Source organism: Tamandua tetradactyla, chromosome 5, assembly GCF_023851605.1.
Source record: "Tamandua tetradactyla isolate mTamTet1 chromosome 5, mTamTet1.pri, whole genome shotgun sequence".
NCBI classification, from domain to species: domain Eukaryota; kingdom Metazoa; phylum Chordata; class Mammalia; order Pilosa; family Myrmecophagidae; genus Tamandua; species Tamandua tetradactyla.
In genome coordinates, this window is record NC_135331.1 from 35,453,100 (window position 1) to 35,479,182 (window position 26,083).

Genomic DNA, 26,083 nt, shown 5'->3' on the forward strand with positions numbered 1-26,083 from the left:
TCTCTTTTCGTTTCTTTTCATCCTCCTGCACGGTCCAGCTGGAGCAGAGTGAAGCTAAGTGTGAGGATGCCTTGAAGACACAGAAGGCATTGACTGCGGACCTGGAGAACATGCATAGCGAGCTGGAGAACATGACTCGGAGCAAGAGCCTGGTACCTGTCACTCCCTGCAGCCATGGGTACCCAGGCTAGGGCAGATCTCCGGGAGCTAGCATGGGCTACTGTGTGCCCAGCACTGTATGATGGGGAGAAGCATACTTGTTATGGACCCACTGTGTGCTCAGCATTGTATAGGAGGACAAAGCCACCAACTGAGGACCTACTATGTGCTCAGCGTTATGAGGGAACAGGCACACTTATGTGAGCTGAATACTCTGAGAGTAAAGGCATATATGAGGGTCAGCTGTGTTCACATATACAAAGGTAGGCAAGGAAACCTGTTGTGCACCTAATATGTTCATTGTGGAGATGCAGCCATCCAACTTGAGCCTATTGTTTGCTCAGCACCATAAGTGAAAATACTATTGTCTATTGTGTGCCCAAAGCATATTCACCACTGTAACGTGGTTCTCAGTTATCTGGTGTGGTCCTACTGTGCACTCACTACCCTTAGAAGGGACTTGGTCACTGTTGTTACTCCACTGCATGTCCATTCCTATAACTAAAGACAGGGGTATCTCTCATGGACCCACTTCTGCCCAACACTATAAAGGAACCCACCCTCTTATTATAGACCTACTATGTGTTTTCCCTCAATGGGGACATGGCCATTTTATTGTAGGTTTCCTCTGAAATGGGGAGGAAGAAACTAACATACATTATAGATCTGTTAGGCTGGTAAAAATTGGGTGTGGGTTTCTAATTTCCCTGTCAGGATCTACAGGGTTGGCTTAAATTTGAACTTAACATATTCAAAATTCTAAAGTTTAGGTGTTGCTAGAGATTTGTAGGTAAAAGTTTGTCTCAAGATTCCAACTGTCCCTTTTGTCCCAGATTTGCTTGCACTAAATTAGTAGGAACTGGGTCCTACAACATTTACACACACACATACACACCCTCTCATATACACAGACATATGCAAAGATGCAGTAACATACTCACATATAAAAATACCAGAAACATACAAAATAAATACCCTCAGAGGTAAAATATAAAATATCCCAATTCATCCATCCATTCGATGCATAATTTTTGAGTACCTGCCATGTCCCGGCCATGGCGCTCAGGGCTGGGGATATACCTGTGAACAAAACAAAGTCCTTATTGTTGGGAGAGTACAGGAGTCTGCACTTGTATGTAAGAAGAATTCATATTTTAAATGGTCATACCTAGATTCCCAGGAGGACTCACACAAACATGCATTCAGGTGGACTTACACGGACATCCATCCATCCACGCGCTCACACACTGCATTCACATAGTGACGTGCAGCTCCCACCCTGCCAGTACACAGTCACACACTCTCTCACACACACACGCACCATTCTCACACCATGGCCACCCTTCCCTGCCAATGGTCACTCACCTGACACCCCCCCAGGCAAGTCCCCCTCTGCTCGTCATCAAGCCCTGGCTGCCCCCCCCGCACCTCTCCCCAACCGCTGTCGCGCCTCCCTCCAGGTGGATGAGCAGCTGTACCGGCTGCAGTTTGAGAGGACAGACCTCCTGAAGCGCATCGACGAGGACCAGGATGACCTGAATGACCTCATGCAGAAGCACAAGGACCTCATTGCTCAGGTGATGGCCCTGCGGACAAAGGCTCGGGGGCTTTGAGCTGGGCAGGTAAAAGGGGCTGACAAAGGGGTGTGGTTGAATGACTCCCTGGTCCGAGGACCCCGGAGGGATCAATGCCATAGAGATAAATGTGAATTGTAAAAGTTCATGCGGCCCTAAGGAAGGAAAAGATCATCTTCACGTGGTATGTACATCTCAGGAAGACATCTGCACCAAGAAAGACAATGAAAGATTGAGAGTACCTCTTATTTATACAACTGTCTGCCCATCCACCCATCTGTCCACTCATCCATCCTTCCACCCTTTATATAGCTGCCCTTTCAGCCACCCAGCCACCTATCCATCCATCCATCCATCTACCTTTTCATCCACTCACCTATCTACCTGTCAGTCTGTCTGTCTAACTAATCTACCATCTATCTAATGTTTATTGTCACCTACTATGCATTAGGCTGTGTAAGAGATGCTGAAGATACTGTGGTGAGCAAAAGCACATCCCATTCCTGCCCTCATGAAGCTCTCACCACTTAGTGGGCTGGACGGATCTTATCACATAGCCACCCAGATCTGAGAGAAGACTAGCAAATGTAGCCTGCAGCCAGAGAGGAAATGAACATGGTTCTGCAAATCCTGACCTAGGCTGGGCGTCAAGGAATGTTCCCCCTGGAGATAGCACTTGGATGGAAACCTGAATAGGGAGCAAGAGTTTAAATTAGATTGGAAGGGCGCAGCAGGGTTTTGGGGGAAGTATCCAGGCAGAGGGAACAGCACATGCAAAGGACCTATGATTATATATTTGAGAGGTGGAAAGGAGACCACTGAGGGGAGTGTGGCATGAGATTACCTCAAGAGACCTGGCGAGGAGGGCCAGCTCAGGGTCCTGGAGGCTGCGATGAGTTTGGATTTTATTTTCAATGCAATGGGAATCACTGACGAGCTTTTGAAGGGGCTAGAGCAGTAGATGATCAGCCTGCTGGTTCCAGGAGAGCAGAGTTCTCCTCTATCTTGTTCACTGTTGCATCGCAGAGCCTGGAAGGGTGCCTGGCATGGAGTAGATGCTCAGTAAATAGCTGTTATAAGTGAAAGCTGCAGTAATCCAGGTGAGGGGCAATGGCAGTTGCATCTGGGAGGGCAGAGGAGAGGAGTGTATGGACTCAGGAGACAAGAGCAGGGCATGGAAAAGCAGAGGCTTTGGGTGGAGCTGAGGGACCTGACAAAGGCCACCAGCACATTTCTGATTTGCATGACGAGGATAACAGCTGCTTCCAGGAGCAGTGAGTGTCATTCCCAGATTGTGTCCCAGAAGAGATGCCTGCCAGCCTTCAAATGCACTCCACAGAGAACTGATCTGGGGGTGGCAGGAGGGGATTTCTCCTAAACAGGGAATAATAATAATAACAAAATAACCAATTATATCATCAACATTGTAACAACAATAGCCCATGCCACCCTCTGAATTTGTGAATCACACTATTTTCCAAAACAGAAATTTTTTTGTTTAATTACAAAAGCAGTCCATTGCATATGCCCATTGTAGATAATTTAAACAATAAATACATACGGAAAATAGAAAGCTAGGGGCCCTCTACCCTCTGGAGTTCCTCTCTTCAGAGATAATCTCATTCAATGGTTTGTTTCTATTTTTTTCAAGGACCTTTACTCTCTACTGTCTCATTTGATGTCTGAACAAACTCTGTGTAGAAGGGCTAAGCAGAGACTGTCACCTCATTTTATAGATGAGATCAAGGCCAGTCTAGAATCCTACTTACTCAAAACTCAAAATAGTTCTTTCCCCATGGAATCTTGTCCCTAGTGCCATGGTCAGCCCAATTCCGTTTGGGTTTCTCAAAGGTGTATAATGAAGTGGTGAACAGGTGACTAAAACGTCAAGCTTAGGTAATAGTAGACTCAGTGAATACTGGGATGAAAGATGTCGGGGAGGACGTTAGAACTAACTTTTGAAACCAGCTATCGACAATAGCAACTCAATGAGACTTAAATTTTATCTGGGTGAGGGGAGAAGGGCCTTCTGGGGATGGTTTTGCAGCAAAGCTTGTGAACTTAGGGTGACATTGTTTGTCTTACCAGTCGGCTGCTGACATTGGGCAGATCCAGGAACTTCAGCTGCAGCTGGAGGAAGCTAAGAAGGAGAAGAATAAGATTCAAGAGCAAGTATGTGCTCAGAGCTCCTCTGGTGCCACCTTATTGCGGTGGGTTCCCTCTGGGCCCTCACACGTGGGCTCCTGGAAAATGTCATTCATTCACTCATTCATCAAACACTCACTGAACTCCACTGGATCCCAGATGAGTCGAGAACAATCCCAGCAGGTGCACACATGCACACTCACACATACACTCATACTCACTCTTGCCTGGGCCTGTTCACATCCAAAGATGCCCTATGCAATGACACCTATCAGTCACTCGGTGCAGGATTTTCTCTGAGAAAATGGCCTCAAGAAAGAGAGCATGATTTGTGCAAGACAGGATCACGGCCCTTTGTGAAATCTTCCTTTGAAGTTACGGTACCTCCAAGCATCCCTGACTTTCCCATCATTTCATAGTTAGATGCTATTATCCATGAAATTCTCAAAACTCTTTCAGAATGATTGCCTGTGCCTCCTCAGAGTGACTTGGTATCCAGCAAATGGTCATGAACAACAAGCACAACAAAAATATTAGTAGCAGTAGCCCTTTGCTGGGTGTTTATTACATACTAGACACTAATCTCATTCAATAAAAATGAAGAAACTGAGGCTTTGGGAGGAGAACTAACTGGCCTGGGTTTACACCACTGGGAAGTTGTGGAGCTAGGCTTTGAACCCAAGTGGTGGACCCATCCTTGGACATGTCCTTGATGCCAAAGCTCGCTGCTCAGATTGGCTTTGCTTCTTTAGCATAGCATGGAAAGAAGGTAGGAGAAATGCTGATTAAATGCCCTGTTTTAGATGCTGTAGGCATAAGAAGTATCACATCCTATTATCTAACATGCAGAGGCAAGGTTTTACGTGAGGGTCTGATGAGGGTAGGTCCTCAGATCAAAACCCTGCAGTTCTTGCTTGATCAGACATTCAACACATATCCAGCAGAGAAGGAGCTGTGTCCAGTGGACCTCTTGGGTTTGCCCCCAGTTGCAGGTGGCTCAGATGCGCATCGAGTACCTGGAGCAGTCCACTGTGGATCGAGCCATTGTCAGCAGGCAGGAGGCCATCATCTGCGACCTGGAGAACAAGATGGAGTTCCAGAGAGTACAGATCAAGAGATTTGAGGTACTTATTGACATATAAACACTGCTTAGGCCTGGAGCAGTGATGGATGTTGTGTAAACTCCATCCAGCCTCCTACCAGCTACTGTATATCTGTATATGCATTACTCATCCATCTCCCATCCAAGCTCCCTCCCTTCCTCTCTCCATTCTTCCTTCTTTCATACCACCCAACAAGTCACCTATCCATTTACCCATCCATCTCTGTTTACCCATCTCCATCCAACATCCACCATCACACCTATTCATCCATTCCCTTTTCCAGTTGTTTTTCCTCCTACCTCCCTTTATTTTTTCTTCTCTTCCTCTGTTGTTTTTTTCTTCATCCCTCGATCCCTCTGTCTGTCCAACAGTTTATCCATTGATCCAAGTCTACCATTTCCATTCACCCACTCATTTACTTAGGGACCCAACGCTCATTTTGTACAGAAATTTATTTTGCACCTGTAGTATCTGCAAGTACCTGTTTTAGGTGCATTAAAGGCAGATGTATAAAACAGATCCCACTTTCCAAAAGCATCAAGCTTTGTAGGAGATGTGGGTAACATACATAGGTAAGTACCCATAACTTAAAGAGAGGGAGTTGAAGGGTTTGGAGGTGGGATGGGCGTTGAAAGACAGGGGAGACTTGGCCAATGATTATATGTACATCGCCCTTGTGCTGGGAACACAGGTATTTCCCTCCAGCTCAGCACATCACATTTGTCAAAGTCTTCTCATATTAGTCACTTCACTTGATGTTAACCACAGACCCAAGGGGCAGGTCATGTAGGCCCCATCTAAAGAATAAAGATAGATGCCAGAGAGATCAAGTGACTTGCTTAAGTTAAAGCCAGGTAGTGGCAGGGACATGAGAAGACTGGCACCTGACCTTCACTCCTGGTCCCTGGTTCCAACTTCTCTGCAGCCACCTTGCTCAACCCCACTAGACAATGGGAGGCTGTGTTCCTCATTGAAACATTTGTTCCCAGTCTTCCTACAGGACTTAGGTCTCCAATAAGGCAGTTCTCCTTTGTCTTGACTTTAGTGACTCTCAGATATGCTCAATGGATCCCTAATAGCCTGATTGTCTCTGCACATCACAAGGAAAGGGGATCAACTCTATTTTAAATGATGAAATAGATAATGTTGGGCTATGTCATATATCACTTTTTACTTGATTCTAGCACAGTCAAGTGGTAACAGAGAAGAAATGGAAATTAGGGTAGAAAAACTTTAAACTGAAAAATTACCTCTCCAAATTCTTTTTCCCTCTACCGCTATTATTTGAAGTTAGCAGAATCCTGGATCCAGGGTGTAGAATGACAGAGTACCGCAGAGACACAGTTTGAGAATTATTCTTCTAGCTTGTAATCTTCCTGTTTCCCTTTGAAATTATTACTAAGCTTTACTTGAAAGGAGAAGTGGAACTGAATAGTAAAGCTTTTCAATCTCTGATCCAGAGTCTGTGTTTTTCTCAGTCTCCCTGTCTGGAGAGGGGCTCCAAGGGCCTGAAATATTCATGTGGGATCCATCTTGTGTCAACTCACTCAAGTATTTGCCCTTCAGGATCAATTGGTTCCAGAATTGTTGGCCAACTAATGAATTCTACAGAACAGCCCTTGGGTTTGTTTTCTGTAGCACTCGTGACATCCAAAGCACTTTACTCTACTCTCTACCGTTCCATTGTGTCCTCATGGATTTTTCCTCCAGGAAAGGCAGGATACTATAAAATTATCTGATTAAACCCCCTCATTTTATAAATCAAGAAACTAAAATCCATGTTGGGGAAATGGTTTCACCCCCAGTTTTAGAGTTCTGTCTATTGCAGCACTCCACTTCCCAAACCTTGAGGTGAATGCGGGCTGCTATAAATATTAATAATTCCTAAGACTTACTGCACATGTCCTGTGTGCCAGGCAGTGAGCTCACCCCTCACCCTTGATGCATCCCTGTGATGTAGATATTCCCATCATTCCAGTGTTCGTTTCCTAGGGCTGCTGTAACAATGTACCACACACTGGGTGGCTGAAAATAACAGGGGGTTATTGTCTCATAGTTCTGGAGACATCAAGCTGTTGGCACGGCCATGCTTCCTCAAAAGTCCGTAGGGTTCTGACTTGCTGGCCATCCCTAACTAAATCTCTCACTTCTTCACGTGGCCATCTTCTCTGTGTCTGGGTCCCGTTCTCCCCTTCTTATAAGAACAGCAGTCATACTGGACCAGGGCTCACCTTAATCCAGTCTGGCCTCATCTTAACGAATCATATCTTCAAAGATCCTATTTTCAAAAGGATTACAGTCATGGGATTTGACTTGAACATACCTTTTCGGAGGACACACTTCAATTCATCTAAATCCCTAACTCCCTGAGAGATAAAATAACCTGCCAACCTCATACCGCAAGAAAAAGGTAGAGGTGGAATTTGAACCGAAAGCATCTTCCCACACCAGTGTTCTGAATGCCTCTCTGCATAGCGGTTATCACCCTTCTCGTTCTTAAAGTCACTCCTTCATTTCAGTAGCAGAGGTTAGGCTCGTCATGATGATTATTTTATAAATCACATAGAGACTCAAGCAGATGATCTCCTGGAGCCCCCTGTTTCATGCCTGGGTTTAACCCCAAGGTGGGCGTGTGCTCCGCCCCTCCCAGGTCCTGGTGATTCGGCTTCGGGACAGCATGGTAAAGATGGGTGAAGAACTCTCCCGGGCGGCGGCATCTGAGTCCCAGCAGCGCGAGAACAGCCAGTATTACCAGCAGCGCCTGGAGGAGCTGAAGGCGGACATGGAGGAGCTGGTGCAGCGGGAGGCCGAGGCCAGCCGGCGGTGCATGGAACTGGTGAGTCCGCGGATCCTGCCCGGGAGTCACCAGTCGGTCCCCAAGGCCAGCTGTTGTGCCACGGAGGGTTCTGGATGGGGTAGAGCAGTCTTTTCTACCATCAGCTGAACGGTGTCCCCATGGGGGATTCTGGCCTCGTCTGGTTGGCGTTTGCGTGGGCCTGAAGCAGGAAGCAGCGTGAAGAGGCTGGGCCGAGAGACCCTGCCATTGGCTCAAGCCCTGGGGGCGGAGCCATAGTGGACCCATGGTAGTCACTACCGCTGGCTGGGGGCCAAGTGCGGTTACTTCTCAGACTCTTGACTTTCTTTTCTCGCTCTGCTCCAAGGCTGACTGGGAAAAGGAGGGAATCGATGTTTATTGTGCAACGACCTTGCACCTGATCATAACAGCCATATAATCCTCACTACAACCCCAGACGTCAGAATTACTCTCCCTATTTTATAGAACTGAGCCTTCAAAGAGATGCACATCTAGTCAGTGTCACGGCTATTTCTAGGCTATTAACAGCAACAACAAAGACGAAGAAGTGAAGATAACTTCTTAAAGTACTTGCTTTTTAAAGTACTTTTTAAAGAACTTGCTATGTGCAAGATTCTGGTTTAGACATTTCTCATATAAATCCCTATATCAATCCTGTGACATAGGTACTATTATCCCCATTTTATGGATGGTAAACTGAGGCATAGGAACATCCACTTGCCCAACTTTAGGCTCAGAGTGGTACATTCATTTGTCCAAGGCCACCACGTGCTAGTAGGAACTTGAACCCAGGTCTGTCTAATTCTGTATTATGCTTTTAGCCCCTGGCATGGCCGGAAGTACATTTTAATTTTGTTTCCTGCCCATAACTCAGTATATTTTTCTGAGAACAGTTACCTGCAGCCATCACTGAGCCTCTGAGAGAACTTGTTCTGTCTTTTCTCCTTGAGCCCAGACGTAACTAAGACTCTAGATATCTCATTCTGCAACTTGGTGGGCATCTGGCACCCCCTTTGCCCGCCACCATAGACTGTCATTGAGACAGCCCACAATTTACCAAGCTTTGGCCCAGGGGTCTCAAAATCACAGTTATTTTCTTCTTCCTGCTCTGTCCAGCCTGATTTTGCGATGGGTCTCACCAGCTTGTCTTCTTGGGCCACCATTTCCCACAACCAGTGTCATCCCTGTCGAGTCTGCCTTTGACAAATGAGCGTCCGGCTAACCTGTGGGTGGGAGCCACCGTTCAGAGATGGAGGTTCCCAGATGAAGTCCAGGCCTCTATGGCAATTCCTCCACCCCCTGGCCCTGGGAGAGAGAAAAGGCTCTTTCCTCTAGTTGACAGGATAGTTTCCCCGTTAACCAGCCCTGCTACGCATGCAGCTGAGTTCTCCTCCTGCAAGCTCTGGCTGAGAGAGAAACTATATGCCCAGCCTTTTCCCTTTGATGTCTTCTTTAACTGGCCAGACACCCAGGCATTCTGGTCAGATCAAACAGTGGCTTTCTTCTTCTCTCCTTTGTTGTTTTTCACCCTTTCCTCTCTCTGTTTCTCATTTCCTCTTCCTGTCTCCATTTTCAGGGCCATAATAAGACCTAAGAGCCCTAAAATACTGAAAAGATTATGCAACCCCCCTCCCCCTACATAATAAATCAATATCAAAACAACACAAAACCATAAAACACAAAGTTTGACTATATGTTGTTATTAAACCTGTGTCTTTCTCTGACTGCAAGATTCTGGATAAATGTGTCAAGGTTGAGCTTTTCTCTTTATTTTGGTGGGCTTGTGGTTGGGAGGCATATAAGTTTCCTAAGGTGGCTGTAACAAATTACTACAAACTGAATGACTTAAAATAACAGAAATTTCTTGTCTTCATTCTGGAGGCCAGAAATCTGAAATCAAGATGTCAGTAGGGCCATGCTTCCTCTGAAGACTCTTGAGGAGAATTCTTTTTTTACCTCTTCCATCTCCTGTGGTTTCAAGCGTTACTTTGCTTGAGGCAACATCATTCTAATTTCTGCCTTCATCTCCCCATGACTTCCTTTCTGTGTCCTTGTGTCTCAAATCTCCCTTTGCCTTTTTCTTAAATGGACACCTCTCATTGCATTTAGGACCCACCTGGATAATTCAGGATGATCTCATCTTAGGTTCCTTAACCTAATTACATCTGCAAAGACCCATTTCCCAAGTAAGTTCCTTTTACAGGTTCTGAGTGAACATATCTTTTGGGGGCCTTCATTGAACCCATTACTGGAGAGGCACGCTTGCTTTCTGCTTGGCTGGAATTCTAAGAGTGAGCATTGTTTACCTATTAGGTGATTTAGCGTTGCCTGCTGTTTCCTTAATGTATCTTTAGGGGAGCATGGCTCAGGAGGACAGTGTCGCAACCTATTTTTACCCTCATATATGTCCTTGTGGACCCTGGGAAGTACGCAGTAGGAGAAGCGAGGAAGCCACATTTCTTATATAACTCATTTATTCACTTACTTGTTTGACACATATCTATTGAACATCAGCTATGGGCATGGTACAGGGAGAGGCAGGGTAGAAATGGGTAAGGAATCATAACGTCCCTACTTTGTAGAATCTCACTGAGTGAGCAATATATAAGAGTTAACTGAGCACTGTCGTTTAAGATAAGCCCTGTCGCTGAGGCCCTGCCTTTGGTGTGACATCCTGGGGTTCCCTAGGCTTCTCAGGAAAGGCCACCCCACCATCCAGCTTCATCTTGGTGTCACTGCTGTGCCTTCCTCCATCCCATCAATGTAAGACAATGGGGCAGCTGTTCAGAGCCCTGAATTTTTTTAATCTTCAACAAAACCTTTCAAAGAAGCCAGGGTCCTAGTCTGTTCCTTCATCTGCTATAGAAGCGTAGTTTTAACTGTGGGCACACTTCATGCTGAGGATCCCTCAAGGAGCTTATCCTGCATGGGGAGATAACGCTAATGCCACTGCTAGTGTATTTCATACAGAATTTCCTCTATAAAGGAAGCTCAGAGCTTCCATAGGCAAAGCAAGGGATCTGCATGCAATGATTTAGGAGATTCTTAGAAACACAATCTCTCTCTCTGCCCACATCACCCCACAAATCCCTTATTTGGCTAAAGCATTGCTTTCTCCATCTTTGATTTTTTTTTTTACATGGGCAGGCACTGGGAATCGAACCCGGATCCTCTGGCATGGCAGGTGAGCATTCTTGCCTGCTGAGCCACCGTGGCCCACCCCATCTTTGATTTTTTAAGTGCACATTTCTCTGGGAGGGATAGAAAGAAATTCCTCACTCTACAGTTCAAGCATTCATTCATTCATTCTGTCAACAACACTTACTGAATCAATCTACCTCAGGCCTTTGTGTCTTCTTTGACATGTACATCAGCTCCAGCAGGTGAGCACAGCCCCCCTTTTACAGATGAGATATGAAGGTACAGAAGCATGTTAGATTCCCAGGGCTTCCCTAGCAAAGTACCACAAACTGGCTGGCTTAAAAACAGGAATTTATTCTCTGACAGTTGTTGAGGCCATAGTCCAAAAGTAAGGTGAAGACAGGGTCATGCTTTCTCTGACGGCTCTAGGGGATAATCCTTCCTTTACTCTCCCAGCTTCTGGTGGCTCTGGGAATTCCTTGGCTTGTGGCTGCACCATTCCAACCTCTGCCCCTGCCTTCCAATCTCTCTGCCTAAGCTTACTTCCTTCCTCTTAGAAATCTGAAGACACCAGCCATTGGATTTAGGGCCCAACCCATCTGGTATAACCTCATCCTATCTTGATTACATCTGCAAAGACTCTATTTCCAAAAAAAGTTCACATCCACAGGTATTGGGGGTTAGAATTTGAACATAGCTTTTTTAGGGGATTCAATATAACTCATTGCAGGTACCTTCCCTAGAGCTGCAGATTCAGAGAGTGGCAGACCTGGGATTGGCATCCTCTGTGTGTCTGACTCTAAAGCTGTCACGGTAATACCACACTACCCTTTCATCCAGCCCTGCTAAGAAAAATAAATGGTTCTGCTGTGAGAAGCACTCTGGCTCTGGTCAGAAGCAAGAAAGATGTTGATGGATCTCTCCTCATTCCTACCTGCCGGTCCCCATCCTATAGCATTTGTCACTGTTGCTGTTGTTTCATGTGAATGATTTACACTCCCAGCTCGTTCGCTCGCACGTCCAGATCGGGATCAATTACCTTGCTGATGAAACTGCTCTTCCCAGAAAAGAAGAAAAATGAGATTTCACCATTAATTTTAGTAAATGTACTATTCCTGGTGACTCCAGAAGCCATTATGGAGAAAAGGATATTCCGGCTCTTAATCAGTCAGGCCTCTTTGTCCCTGGGGCGACGAGACAGCTCATCCACAGATTTATATCCTGTTAGTTTGCAATAGTTCTAGAACTCAGAGGAAACCACCTCAGCCCTGGGACAGAGTCTTCCAAAGGAGGTCAAGAGAAGTTGGGAGAGCCAATGATGGTGAAGGAAGGTCTGCCCTCTCTCTTCTTTAGACCAGATGCATATTAGGAGGTCGAACCTGTTGAGTTGCCTCCACATTATTTTCGTCTAATGCTCTCATCTTAATTTTCACCTGAGCTTCCAAAGTCTTGGTGCTTCTGCTCACTCTTAGGGCATCTGGGTCACCCAGTGACCAAGCTAGAAATTAGAATGACCTATCTCTTTCTCACTCACATAGATTAATGGCCATGCCTGCCGAATTTACCCCACTGAGGTGTTTTTCAAATTTTTCCCCTCCTATCCTATCCCTGCTTTTTCACTCTTTCCTGAAGCTGCATTCCCCTCTGGCCTAGACTTATGCAGGTACCTTTTAACTTGTCTCCCCACTATTCCTCTACTCTTGCTCCTTCCTGCAGAAGATCTTTCCAGGGTAGATACATCTTCCTGAATTATTCCTCTCCCATGAAACCTTCCATGGTCCCCCATTGCCTTCAAAACAAAATCCAAACTCCTTCCCATGGCCTGCAAGATCCTCTGAAATCTGGGCCCTTGTTCTAATTTGCCAGAGTTGCCAGAATACAACACACCAGAGATGGATCAGCTTTTAATAAGAGGATTTATTTAATTAAAATTTTTTAGTTTTTCAGAGGAAAGGCAACTTGCTTTCATCTGAGGTTCTCTGTTATATGGGAAAGCACATGGCCATATCTGTTGGCCTTCTCTCCTGGCTTTGGGGTTCCTCTTGCTTTCCCTGAGGCTTTTCCAGATTTCCAAACATCTGGGCTGAGCTGTGAGTGCTGAGATAAGGTATGCTTAGCTGTTGAGCTCTCTTCTGACCTCTCTCTCTTAAGCCTCCAGCTAATTAAATTAAACCTCACTCATTGTGGAAGGTACTCCCCATAGCTGACTACAGATGTAGTTCAGCCATAGATGAATTCAACATACTGATGATTTAAGTACACAGAAGCAGAAAAATGGGGCATCATCACCTAGACTAGCTGACACCTGAACCTAACTACCTCGACTCTATAGATTTTTCTGTCTTTCGTTGTTATATTCTCTACACCTTGCATTTTCTACTCAAGTACAAAGGAAACTTTGAGGTCCCCAACACCATGTTATTTCTTGACTCACCACCTCCCTGAGTTGGCCTGTCTACTTACCCTTCAAAATTCCAGGTTTCACCTCCTATAGAAGCCCTCACTGTTATCCCATCCCTTACTAAGTTAAGCACCACCTTAATGTTCCTATATTCCCTGTGTGCACTTGATCAGTGTACCACCCAGATATTGTAATTTGCTTGTTTTCTTGCCTTCTTGGACAGACAGCCCTAAGGGAGTTATTAGATCTTATTTGGCTTTGGGTGTCCAGTCTCTACTTCAGAGTCAGGCATAAAGTAGATTCTCAGTAATTACTTTCTGAATAGGTTCCTCAACATTTTGAAGTTTTACCTCTTGACGGATGGAACAGCTCAGAAAATGAATCTTAAAATTAGAACTTTGAGTTCAGCGAACTTTCATTTACAACCTACTATGCTTTAGTAACCCTGTGCCTCATGTTATGGGAGATGCAGACATGACTGACTGATGGATGTGCCCTTGGAGAGTTCAAGGTCTAGAGGAGGAGATGCAGGTGACCCTGAATAACTCTGATTAAGATGAGATGTGTGGCAGGGAGCCCAGAATAAGAATAAGGGCCTTTAATCCTGTATGGCTTAATGTAAAGTCTGGATACATCCTAGAATATTTTAAGCAGATAACCAAAAAGTATTGGCAAAGTCCCTTGAGGGATGGGAGAAAAAATGTGGAACTACTAAACTTTACCACCAGGGGAAACCCCTGATACTGTGTCAAACATTAGGGACACCCAAATCAATAGGCCAAGCCCTTGATCTTGAGGCTTGCTCTTGTGAAACTTATGTATGTAGCAGAGAAACTTAGCCTAGCAATAGGCATGCCTAAGAGTTACTTCTGGAGGACCTCTTTTGTTGGTCAGATGTGATCTCACCCTCTCTAAGCCCAACTCTGCAAGTGAAATCATTACCCTCCCCACTATGTGGGACATGACATCCAGGGTTGAAAGACTCCCTGGTGGTATGGAAGATGACTCCCAGGGATGACTCTGGTCATGGCGCCATGGGATCAATGATGCCATCCTAAACAAAAGTGGGAAAAGAAGTGTAACAAATAAGGTATCAGTGGCTGAGAGAGTTCAAATAGAAACAAGAGGCTGCTCTGGAGATCACTCTTACACAAGTTTCATTTAGACATCGCTACCTATCATAACTTGCCAAATCCCAAACAAAACCATTTCAGCCAATCCTGAAGAACATCTGTGGTAATATATAAGATTCTACAAAAGTTCCATGCACTAGAGTAACTTTCCTGAAATCTACAACCTCCAGATGGGTCCCTGGACCAGATAAGTCCTGAAACATAAAAGGGGCCAGCCTCTCCAGAACATGAGCTAGTTCCATCTCCGTACCCCATATTATCGACAGCCCCTTTCAACATAAAAAGGTAAGAATGGGCATATCCCGAATACCCCTAAAGAGTGGGAGAAAGATCAAAGGTGATGGTGGAGTTATACAGAGAAGGTAGGGTTTTACAAATGAGTATGATTGCTGAATCATTATATTGATATTTCTTTTAGTCTCTAGTATCTTAGAGTAGCTAGAAGTAAAAACCTAAAATTGTAGAATTGTAACCCATATCGAACTCTCTGAAATCTGTTCTAGAACTAATTGTTGCACTGCGCTTTGAAATTTATTGCTATTTTGCATATGTTATTTTTCACAGAAAAGAAAAAGAAGTCTATTGTGATGATAAAAAAATACTTATTCCTTCTCCTCCAGTATTCTGGAGCAAGTAGAAGGAAAAATCTGAGATGATGGTATGGCAGCCCATGACAAACTCTGGGGTGTGTCCTGTAACTATTTGTTGAATAGTGCTTGGAAAACTATTGCTTTGCGCTTTCTTTGCTTTTTATATGGTTATATTATACAATAAAAAAAAGTTTTTTTAAAAAAGATGAAATATGTGGGTAAAGGGGAGAATGGTTTGGTATAACCAGGAGACCTGGGGAAGATTTTATGAAGGATGTATTTGAGTTTCTTAAATGATAGAACCAAATGTTGGCGAGCAGTTTTGGGGAGCAGTCATCTAATCTGTTCATTGCTTCTTCCTCTCACCTGCGTTCATCAAATATCTAGCTAATACTTGTTTTGTGTCAGACAATGTCCAGACCTTCAAGAAGTCAGAAATAAACCAAATGATATAGGGATATGGGCACAGACTCTTCACCTTCTTCATTTCTTCTCTTCCTTCTTTCTCATTGCAGCGCCATCACCACCCTCTTATGCCAGCTGTGAATCTCATGCTCTCCCCAGTCCCATCTGCTTTCTTCTTCTTGCCTTACTCCTCTCAGGCCCCTCTTTCCTAGGCTTGGACACATCATTTCTCTCTATCACTCTATCATAGAATTGTTTTAACTGGTGTTGGTGGGGTGTAGAAAGAGCTCTGGACTTGTAGTTGGAGACCTTGGGCAGCTGAGTTAACACAGCAGTACCTCTGCTCCCCATCCCTAAATGAGGAGGGCATAAGTAAGGCAGCCTGTCCTGTTGGGTGTGTTCAAGTGCCAAATGACAGCATACAGTAGGCATTTAATAGATGTTACATTGTTTCCTTTCTCCTTCCATCTCTTACTCCTCCTCAGCCTCTCTGACTTTCTCTCTCCACTTAGACTTTGTCATAAGTCTACTAGTACCACTTAAAACAGTCCATACAATGTCCATGATGGTTGATGGTGATGAGAGTTACTATTTGTTTACCACATATTGAATGCTGAGCACTAGCTTGAGTTCTTTGCATGAGTTCTCTCATGCAAGCCTCACTTTTTGAAGTAGGTACAATTATCGCTGATTTCCAGATAAAGAAATTAAAAGCTAGGGAGATGAAACATCTTCTCCAAAGTCACGTTACCAGGGAGTGGCAGAGTCAGAGTTGAACCTAGGTCGGACTAGCCCAACTCTTATTCATAAATTCTGAACACACAGTATTTCCTTATTCAAGTATATTTTAAAAAATATTAATACTAAAATTAATATTGCTTTGATTTTGTAATCCATAGCCATTGCAGATGTCTCTAGACATTGCCAAATGTCCTTTGCTGGGGTGGGGTGGGGGTGTAAAATTGCCCATAGTTGAAAACCACTTTATCTGATCTAATATCCATCTATAAAACTGGGACTCAGAGAGGTGAAGTGATGTGGCCAGTGGGATGGGCCTGGAGATGGGAAGGGACATCCCCTTCAGGCAGGGAGAAAGTCAAGAATAGAAGAAGGAGGGAGTTCGACTCTCTACACATGGCAGGAAATCAAAAGACGGCTACTCTGCTGTGTCAGCGAGACACAGTCCAAACCTTCCTGAGACCCAGAAGCGACTTCACAGCAGCATCTAATTCTGAGTGGAATTGAAGACCTCGCTACAGACTGTGTACTTTTAATAATGTTTAAATAAAACATGGGAGGCTGGGTGTGATCTTCTCACCGAGCCAGGCTTGTCAGCCGCCTGGGCAAGGTCATAAATAGTTAATAGACAACCTCTTATGGCTCTACTTCTGTTAAATCCAGCATCAATTATATATGGTCCGTGAATTATTTATTTGGCATAACTTTGGGGTTTATTTTCTGCCTTCAGGGGGGAAAATAAGAAAGAATGTGAGGCCTCAACCAAATGAGGGGACAACTGTGAGGTCCTGTTTCCACTCTGTATTGGTGAATTTCCCTGGAGAGAGAAAATTTTCCATTAATGTGATTGAGAAGTTTGGGTGAATTTGGATCTGGGAGGACTCTGCCAGACCACCAAGAGAAAAACTTGGGGCCATGACGTACTGGTAAATGTTTAACAACCGGCTCTCCAGAACAGGTAGATTCCAAGTTTGTAGTGTTTGCCGATTTCCATGGTGTAAATCCTCCCACCCAGCCTGATTTCAGCCTAACATCATGATTTCACCGATTGTGGAGTTGGGATGCTAATGTGCAATAGGACATTATTATTTAGCATTTCTACTATAATGTCAGGATAGACATAAATAATTTCAAAAGCATGGATAATAGTAAAATCTTAGTAAGTTGCTTTGGAAACAATGCATTTTGAGTATTTGTTACCTTTGTTTTTAATGTAATTTACTTAGTTTTAAGTTTATATGTTAATTTTTAATAATAGCTGTGTTTAACAACTGATTCACAAAATTCCTGAAAACTTAAATATTAACTCTTACAAGCCAGAATGAGCCACTTCCAGCACACCACTAGTTTTGGGTCTTCTTGGGGTAGAGTCCCCATACCCCTATTCCAAGACTGTGGTGGAATAAAAGGAGCATTAGTTTGGAGTCAGAATGTTCTGAAATCCAATCTCATTGCACACTGACTGTGTTCCTATGAACCAGCTTACTTCTCCATCCAACTGTGTCCTCTAGATCAAACTCCTTTACCTCATGGGTAAAGTCATATCTATTCAGAAAGACCAGTGCGTGTAATCCATGCATACTCCTAGCACTGCCTGTCAAATTGCTGCCTCTGCAGGCATGCTGGCTCCTCCATCTTTCCTCTGGTCTGCTTTCTCCTATTTTCTAAGAATCTGGCCACATCAGGTTAGGACCTTAGGAAGCCTAAAAAAAATTCTGTTTTGTTTTTGCTTTGGTTTTGGGCCACCCTGAGACACATGCTTCCAAATTCTAGGTCAGAATGCAGTCACTTCCTACCACTTGTCCCAGCAGCATGCTCTCAATCCAAAGGTAAGGGGTTCACTTTTTAAAAATTTATTTTTGGAAATTATTTGAAACTCATAGGAAAGTTGCAAAAATAATACAAAACCAGTAAGAAAACACGTGTCCCCTACCCAAGTAACTAGATTTACCAACTTTAGGCATTTTGCCACATTTGCTATACCTACCTACTTACCCATTTACCTTCCTACCTTGTGTCTATCATTTCTAAGCATTTGATAGTGGGTCACACACATCATTCTCCTTGAACACTTAATACTTCCACGTTTGTGCTTAATGTGCTTACAGTGATCAAGTTCAAGAAATTTAACATTGTTATGAAGCATGCAGTTCATATTCCAATTTTTACAATTGTCCCAAAACTAAGGAGTTCATTTTGAAAAACTCTCAGTACTTTTCACCTACAAATGACTATGAACTTAAGAGCATAAAGATGAATTATTTGAGCTAGGAACCGAAGTATTTAAAACTATGTCTCATTCGGAGGGCATTTTGGGCCACAAGCTTTTTTTGGGGGGGGGTGTGTAAATACCACCTTTTATGGCTCTCCTGACAGGAAGATAGCTCTCCTAATTACTGCCCCATTATCTTGGTGGGATCCAAAAATGACCCAATCCGTTTACAATAAACTCCATGTTCACAGGCTGCTTCCAGTCCCCATTTTCAGAGCTGACAGGGGAAACCATGAGTATTCCTATCTCTTCCCTCTCCCAGGCACTGTGGGTTCCCGTTTGTTTTGTTGGAAACAAAGGTTTCCACACAAATCAAACTTGGTTCTAAAAGGAACGTAGGCATCCATTCCGCCAGCTTCTTCCAAGCTACCTTTGTCTCAAAGGGTGAATGTACTTGTATCAATTCAGGAGGTGTTATCATGTAATGAAATGAGTTCCTTTGCGCCTGCCTGTGAGATGAGATATCTTGATAATAAAACCCATTACCAAAAGCCTACCTAGGAGTAATTGGGTCTATTACTCCCTGACTTGTGGTTTTGTTTCTGCCTTGAAAACAGGCTCTCCAGCAATTAATCAGAATTTAAAGTTGCTAATACCAATTATGAATAACGTGCGGAGTCTCAAGATGGCAAACAGAGGAGCAGATACTAATCTTGTCCCCTGAGACTTCATCAATTGAACTTTTGTCACTTCAGACTTGCTGGAAATGAGACTAACTTAACTCTGCAAAGTTAATTACTTAGAAAAGAAAGGGGGGAGATATTGATCAAATGGTGCAGATGTGCATTAAATTATTCAAATAAATCCAAATTCAGATTGTTTAGATGAGATTATACTCCACTTCATTGCATGTCAGGGAAGCCTAGGAAGGTTCAGCTTCACAGTTGACAACATAATCCTTGTTGCAATTTGACATCTTCAGAAGGTAGTGGTCCCAAGGAAATGTAGGGAACCCAGAGTTTGATTTTGAATATTCTGAATTCATTCCCAACCTATATTTTGGTTTGAAGGGTAGTTCTTCTCTTTTTTGGTGTTGTTTTGGCTAAGCTTAAACAAAGAGAAGGAAGAAGGGAACCTCAGGATTTGAGGCTCGAACAACCAATGAAAAGGCACGAGCATTTTTACTGTATCGGCCGTTTTGGAACTGTAAGTGTATATAGTAGGGAGGATTGTGTGAATTCATCTAAGTTACAGCTCTTTTAGTTGTGGGTGACAGGAACAAAACTCAGGTTGGCATAAGCGCAAGGGAATTTGTTGGTACATGTGATGAAAAAGGCTGGTGGCCTCTGGCTTCAGGCACAGCAAAATCCAGGGCTAAAATTATGTCAGCAGGCTAAAACCAGTGTCCTGGAGCAAATCTACCAGGTCCCCAGAGTAGATTGTGCTCATATCTTCCCTACTCATGTTTAGTGACATCATATTGTTAGCTTGATGTTAGCCATTGTGAAAGTTATGTACACCGTGGCCTTTTCTTTTCCAGAACCTGTTTTATACATTTACGAGCACACCATTGGCTGACTCCTTCTCCATCTCCTCTGAGTTGGTCACCATTCTAAGGCAGGGTTTCCCTTCTTAGTGACAATAGAATCAGAATGGGAAAGTTGTCATTTGATTAATTCCAATGATAAGAGGGTCCCTTGTGCCCAACAACTCAAACAAAAGTCCAGTAATGGAATCTCAGTGAACCTAGTTAGCCTGGTTTGGGCTACCTACCCTTCCTTGAAGTTCCTAGCACTGGTACCTGAGGGATGCAATCTCTGACTACATCCCCAGTAATCTGGGTTACATACCCAGACCTAAATGCAGAAGTAGAATTTGCCCCATTCTACCTACATGAACTAAAATATTTTCCTCAACAAAAACTGGAATGCTATTTCCAAAAGAAGGGGGAATGGGCTCCAGGAAAGCAAATCCCCCAGATGCCCACTACAAAAGCCACATCGTTTGGCTTGACTTTGACAGGTTCCCCCTGCTTTGCCTCAGGCTCTTCTCAGTTTCCTCTTCTCTGCTTGTTTTCTTGCCTCCTACTTGGCTTTTTCTCCTCTGTCTTATTTCTCTTTTATTGCTCTTGAGGCTGGGAGCACCCCACAAGTAGAATGGATCAAAGAGAGAGAAAAGAAACCAGGAGGGGACAGCCCTGTTTTCCCTTCTCTGCCCTCAAAGGAGCTGATGGGAGGAGACTATTTTGAAGCCAGGAGACCTGGATTCAAGTCCCTCGTGAGCCACTGACTGACTATGTGAACTTGCACATGCCTCTCTCCGGTCTGGACTCACTTTCTCTCTTTATAAAATGGATAGTTGTTTTCTAAGGCTCTTCCTGCTGAGACACTGACAAAGTTCAGAACATGGCTGTCATGGAGCTGCAAGTTTTGGGGGTGTTTCAAGGGGCTGACAGTCACGGCTGCAGTCTTTTCTGGAGCAGACACGTTCCTATACCCCAAGACCTCTGCACAGAGACACAGAATCCCAAACCTGAATGTGTCTGGGCCCCGTCATCCCACCTTATGTCTCCTCCAGCCTCAGACTGATGGAAATTCCACCTTTGGTTACACATTTGTAGGGTTGGAAAAATCTCCACCTCTGCTGACCACAACGTCTCTCTATATCCTTCTTTCTCTCCAGCCCATCCCAGACTGACTATATACCTGTTCTACAGCTGGATTCCAGATATTTCACTTTATCTCTGGGGATATGATTTCAAAGGGTAGAGAGACGTCTCTTTGCTTCTTTTACCAGAGAAGGCAGCGAGGAGTCATCCAGAGATTGTCAAATTTTAATTTGTTTTTTAAGTAGCCAAACACTCTTTTAAATTCGGAACTGATGCAAATCTGTGATTTGCTACCCATTTGGTTTTACCTTCTCTCCCAGTCTGGTTCCTGATGCCACAACAAAAAACAGCTTAATAACCTGGAGGTCAGCAAATGGTGACCTGTGGGCCAAATCTGGCCTCCCACCTGTTTTTGTAAATAAAGTTTTCTTGGAACACATCCACATTTACATCTTATCTATAGCTACTGCTGCACTACAGTGGCAGGGTTGAGTAGTTGGGACTAAGACCATTTGTCTCACAAGGCCTAAAATATTTACCATCTACCCCTTTACAAAATCTTTACCAAACCCTGCTGTAGAACATTGTCTGGCACAAAGACATTCATAATATGTGTTGAAAGAAAGAACTTGAGAAAGAGCAGAAAATTGTGAGTAAGGAGACCAGGCTGCAAATGTCAACTCCATCACTTCCTTCAGAGGATTATAGGGAAGACTTAATGAGATAAAATGTTTAAATTTAACACAGTGCCTGGAACAGAGTCAGTCATCACCATCGCCATCTCATCACTACCACTGCCATCATAGCGTCATCACCACCACCATCATAGCATCATCGTCATCATCACCGCCGCCACCTCCGTCGTTTTCGCCACCACCGCCACTACCACTTTTGCAGGGTTGGGGAAATCACCACCTCTCTAGGGCACAATCTCACTTTATATACCACCCCCCCCCAGCCCCTCCATTATCACCACCACCACCATGACCATCATTATCACCATCATCCCCCAGCCATCACCACCATCACCTCCATCACTATCACCAGCACCATCACTACCGCTTCATCGCCACCACCACCATCACCTCCATCATCACCATCGTCGACACCACAAGAGTGAGACCCAAGGCAGTGAGCACCACAGAGTCCCTTCAACATGAGGTCGCTCTAACATTCAGAGCAGAGGTAGAAGCCTGGGCCATCCCCTCGCATGTCATGTTGCCCCCGCCCCTGTGATTTGCCATTGCATAGATGCCTCCTTATTTGTGCTCAGTGCCCTGAATTCAGCTTCTTTGGAATTCTGCCCTATTTCCCAGCCTTCTATTGGCTGCATTCCAGCTGAAAGACTTGAAGTCCATCCTGCTGCCTGTCACCTCTGCCCCCCACCTGGGTAATTAGTATCAACACATTAATTTCCCGAGCAACATTCTCATCTTCCCCCTTGAAAGTTTTCAAATGGAAAAAGAAAGGTGAAAACAAGGTATATCTGTCCTTGTTCAGGCAATTTGTGACTGTCTGCCACTGACATCCACCCAGCTGGGTGGTAGGTCTGAGTTTCCTGTTTGCTTTTGATGGGAGATGATGTGGTTGATGTTATTAGAGTTTGGCAGAGGTTTAGAGGTACAACATCCTACTTGAGAGGGTCTTGTAGCAAGCACTCAGGGGGAGCCCTTCAGACTCCCTGCGTTTGTGAGCTTTTGGCTTGGTGGGTGGAGAGAGAAAAAGAAGACTGATGTCATGTCTCAGAAAACAAAAGGAAAGGAGCTCAGGAAATAATATGTTTTTCATTTTCTAGGGGTCGGTGTGGGAGGGCTTCCTGAAGCTGTGCCAGGATGCAGCAACTGGATGCTGTATACCAGGAGTCAGGAAATGTTTTCTGTAAAAGACCAGGTAGTAAATAGTTTAGAACTTTGTGAACCATATGCCATCTCTGTCACAGCTACTCAACTCTGGTGTTATAGTGCAAAAGCAGCCACAGATACCACGTAAATGAATGAGCATGTCTGTGTTCCAATAAAACATTGTTAAAGCAGGCAATGGGGCAGATTTGGCCCACAGGCTGTAGTTTGCTAACCCCTACTGGAAGGAAGATTGGAGTAGGGGGAGGACAGCAAAGCTAGATTGAAATCCCTGCAGATTGTCCTGGGCAATGCTGGTAAATGGATTATAAGGTAGGAGACTAAAGGGGTGCACTGTACCTATTAAATGGCCAGTAAATTATAATTGTCACTAGTACCCACTCCTTCACCACAGCTAAACTATCCGAGGGAGTAAAGCCTATTGAAGAAGTCTCCTTGCATCCTTACCTGTTGGCCCCCAGCTATAATTACAGATTTGGTAAGGCAGATCTTTTCGTAGCTCATGTGAAAGTAGCTCTCAATTGCCCGAGGATGGTTCTTCTGTGATCTGTTTTACCAGTCACCTCCCACCGAAATACCTTCCCTGGCACAATCTACCCCATTTTCATTATAGGGTTGCTGCCTCAGCTGGAAAACCCCAAGTATACAAGTTAAGATTCTGTTTACTCTTTTGCTCTTAGAGCAAGCAGTTCATGTTAAATAAAATGTTTCCTCATCAGCCAACTTTCAAGGCTGTGTGTCCATAAGTTAAGGGTGATGTGTTTGAAATCTCCTCTCTGTATTTGCGTTTCAGTTAGTATGATTTCTGGGCAGGGTCCTAGGGACAATTGAGACTTTAGTGTGGTGATGCTTTCAGTCATTATGCGCCTAAGCAAGGAAAAATATTGCACTTCAAAGAAAAAGTGTAAACAGAAAGAGCCCTGATTGGTGAGTCTGTGTTTTTGTTTTGTTTTGTTTTTTCCTGTTATGAATATCAGCTGGAGGTTGATTTCAAGTTGGGTTATGTATGGCTTGTGTTATTCATTATGACCACGTATCATTTATGCCAGACCTAAGGCATGTTTTTGGCCATATATCATCTCATCTCCCCAATTCCCTATGGCTTAGGATCTTCTGTCTTCACAAACTGGCAGCCTTGGCTACAGAAATGCATAACCTCAGTCCCGGCCCCAGACCTGCGTTTTTTTATTTTATTTTATTTTATTTTTGAAAACTTTGCAAATTAATCTTTATTTATAACAACTGGTCAAACTGGGGCAGTAGGAAGGCACTGTGACTTTCTGTCAAGTTCTGCTTCCAGGGTAAAGTCTGGGAGGAGGAATGGGCAGGGAAAGGCAAGGTCTCTGGTATATACAACATCTCTTCAGTGTGGGAGTGGCAGAGTCCATGTCCTAGGATTCCGCCTCACCTCATCCTTCATCTGTCACAGAGGCCTTGAACTTCCAGTTTCTTCCAAAATAGAGGCAAGGAGCCCTTAGGTGACCAGCAGCTCCTAGATGGCTCAGCCAGAAATCCGGGGTGGGGATGTCTGATGGACAGAAGTAGGGAGGACAGAGGCTCTGCAAGCAGCACTGAGGTGTGATGGGGAGCACGGTTGATTCCTTAGGGAGGCAATACTTTGGGGACTAGCAGAGATGTGCTAGAAGGTGGGGTTTGTGCACTGAGAGCTGTGGGGAGGGCAGCCCTGGGAGGTGCTGCAGCTGTGGTGTGGACAGGCACACAGGGGCTATAACCTCCTGTTTTGGGAGCTTCAGTGTGGGTTCAACCATGGGGTACAGAAATGGTGGCGGAAAGTGCAGGAGCATGAGGGTGGGGATTTGGGGGACCATCATTCCTAACAAAATGCATTGCTTGGTGGGAAGGACAGGGTATGGACAGGGATCTGACGGACGGGCAGGCCTGTGGGCTGGAGAGGAAAGAGGTGACCTGGTATCCCAACAGGAAAAGAAAACGGGTTTGAAGGATGAAAGTTGCTGTGGTCTGGAGTCTCTGTGGGTGGGTGTGCAGCCCTGGCTCTCAACAGCCAAGGAAGCCAGCAGGCTGGGTGAGTCCAGTGGCAAAGTGGCCCCGCTGATGCTGCTCCCAGGCACTATAGGAAGGCCGGAGGTCCCAGGAGTGCTGCATCTTCGCCCACCTATCCAGAGGAGGACCTGTTCCTCAGGCTGGCACTGTCCCTGCAGCGGGCTGGGCAGCAGGCAGGAAAGGCTGGACGTTGGGCCTGGGGACAGCCTTCTCCCCCCAGACAGTCTCTCTCCCGAAGCGCAGTCTCCTCTTCAGAAGCCCGGGTCTGGGCACAAAGGTAGGGGTCACCCCATTTCTCACCACAGGCTTGAAGGCAGACCGCCTGGCCTCGGGGCTGGGCTTCCTGCTCTTGTCTTCGGGAATCTCAAACCAGAGCGGCCGGTCAAACTTCTTCTTCCCCGTGTTGCACCGGCTGAGGGCCTTCAGCACAGTCTCCCTGGCACAGGGGTCTGGGGACTCCGCGGGGGTTGAGCAAATGGTAAAGCCGCTCCCTCTGCTCTCAGGAGGGGCGATTTTGACCGTGACGGGGCTCCTGAACCGTCTGCGGTTCCCGGCATTCCACAGCCACCTCTTCCTGTAAGTGTCCCAGGCGCAGGATGGATCTGTCCCAGAAATGGTCTGCAGGGGCAGCTTGTTAGGAAAGCGCCTACAAGCCTCGGTGACCAGAGCCCTAGGAGACTGACGGGCTCCCATTCAGGCGGGATCTGGGGCAGGGGTCGGGTGCGCACCCAGCGCTCACTGGGGACGTGCAGAACCGGGCGCTGAGCCGGGCCGGGTTGGCTGCGGGCGGGCCTGGGCGGCGGGGACCGGCGCTTCGGGGCCGGGGGTGGCGGTGCAGGCTGGGGCGCGCCCAGGTAGCTGCTCAGGTAGCTGCCCATGACAGCGGCGAGGCGGGGCGGTTCCTTGAGCAGGGATTCCGCTTCCAGAAGTTTGGAGTCTGCGGACACAGCCGGAGGCGAAGCGAGTAGGGCTCCAGTGACCGTTGGCCTCAGGGTCCACGGACAGCGCGCGGTGCATGGCGGTGTTCAGGATCCTCAGGCTGTCAGGTTCACGCGCCGGGCCAGCGCCCTGCGGACACCCGGGCATCTCGGGGTGCAGCGGCAACTCAGGGATTGCCGCTGGAATCAGAAGAAGAATTAGGAAACGGAAGCTTCTGCTCTTGCACCTTCTGTCCAAGG

The 26,083-nt window shown here is 45.4% G+C and overlaps 1 protein-coding gene across 4 annotated transcripts in view; it reads left to right on the forward strand.

Annotated features, from left to right (window-relative positions):
- MYO18B (myosin XVIIIB) overlaps positions 1–26,083 on the forward strand; it is a 242,511-nt gene that overhangs the window by 156,757 nt on the left and 59,671 nt on the right. For all 4 annotated transcript variants that reach the window (XM_077160698.1, XM_077160699.1, XM_077160696.1 and 1 more), the window contains exons 33-37: positions 39–152; positions 1,620–1,736; positions 3,822–3,905; positions 4,865–5,002; positions 7,632–7,817. In XM_077160698.1, coding sequence (XP_077016813.1) covers positions 39–152; positions 1,620–1,736; positions 3,822–3,905; positions 4,865–5,002; positions 7,632–7,817 — 639 coding nt within the window. The remainder of the gene's footprint in view (positions 1–38; positions 153–1,619; positions 1,737–3,821; positions 3,906–4,864; positions 5,003–7,631; positions 7,818–26,083) is intronic.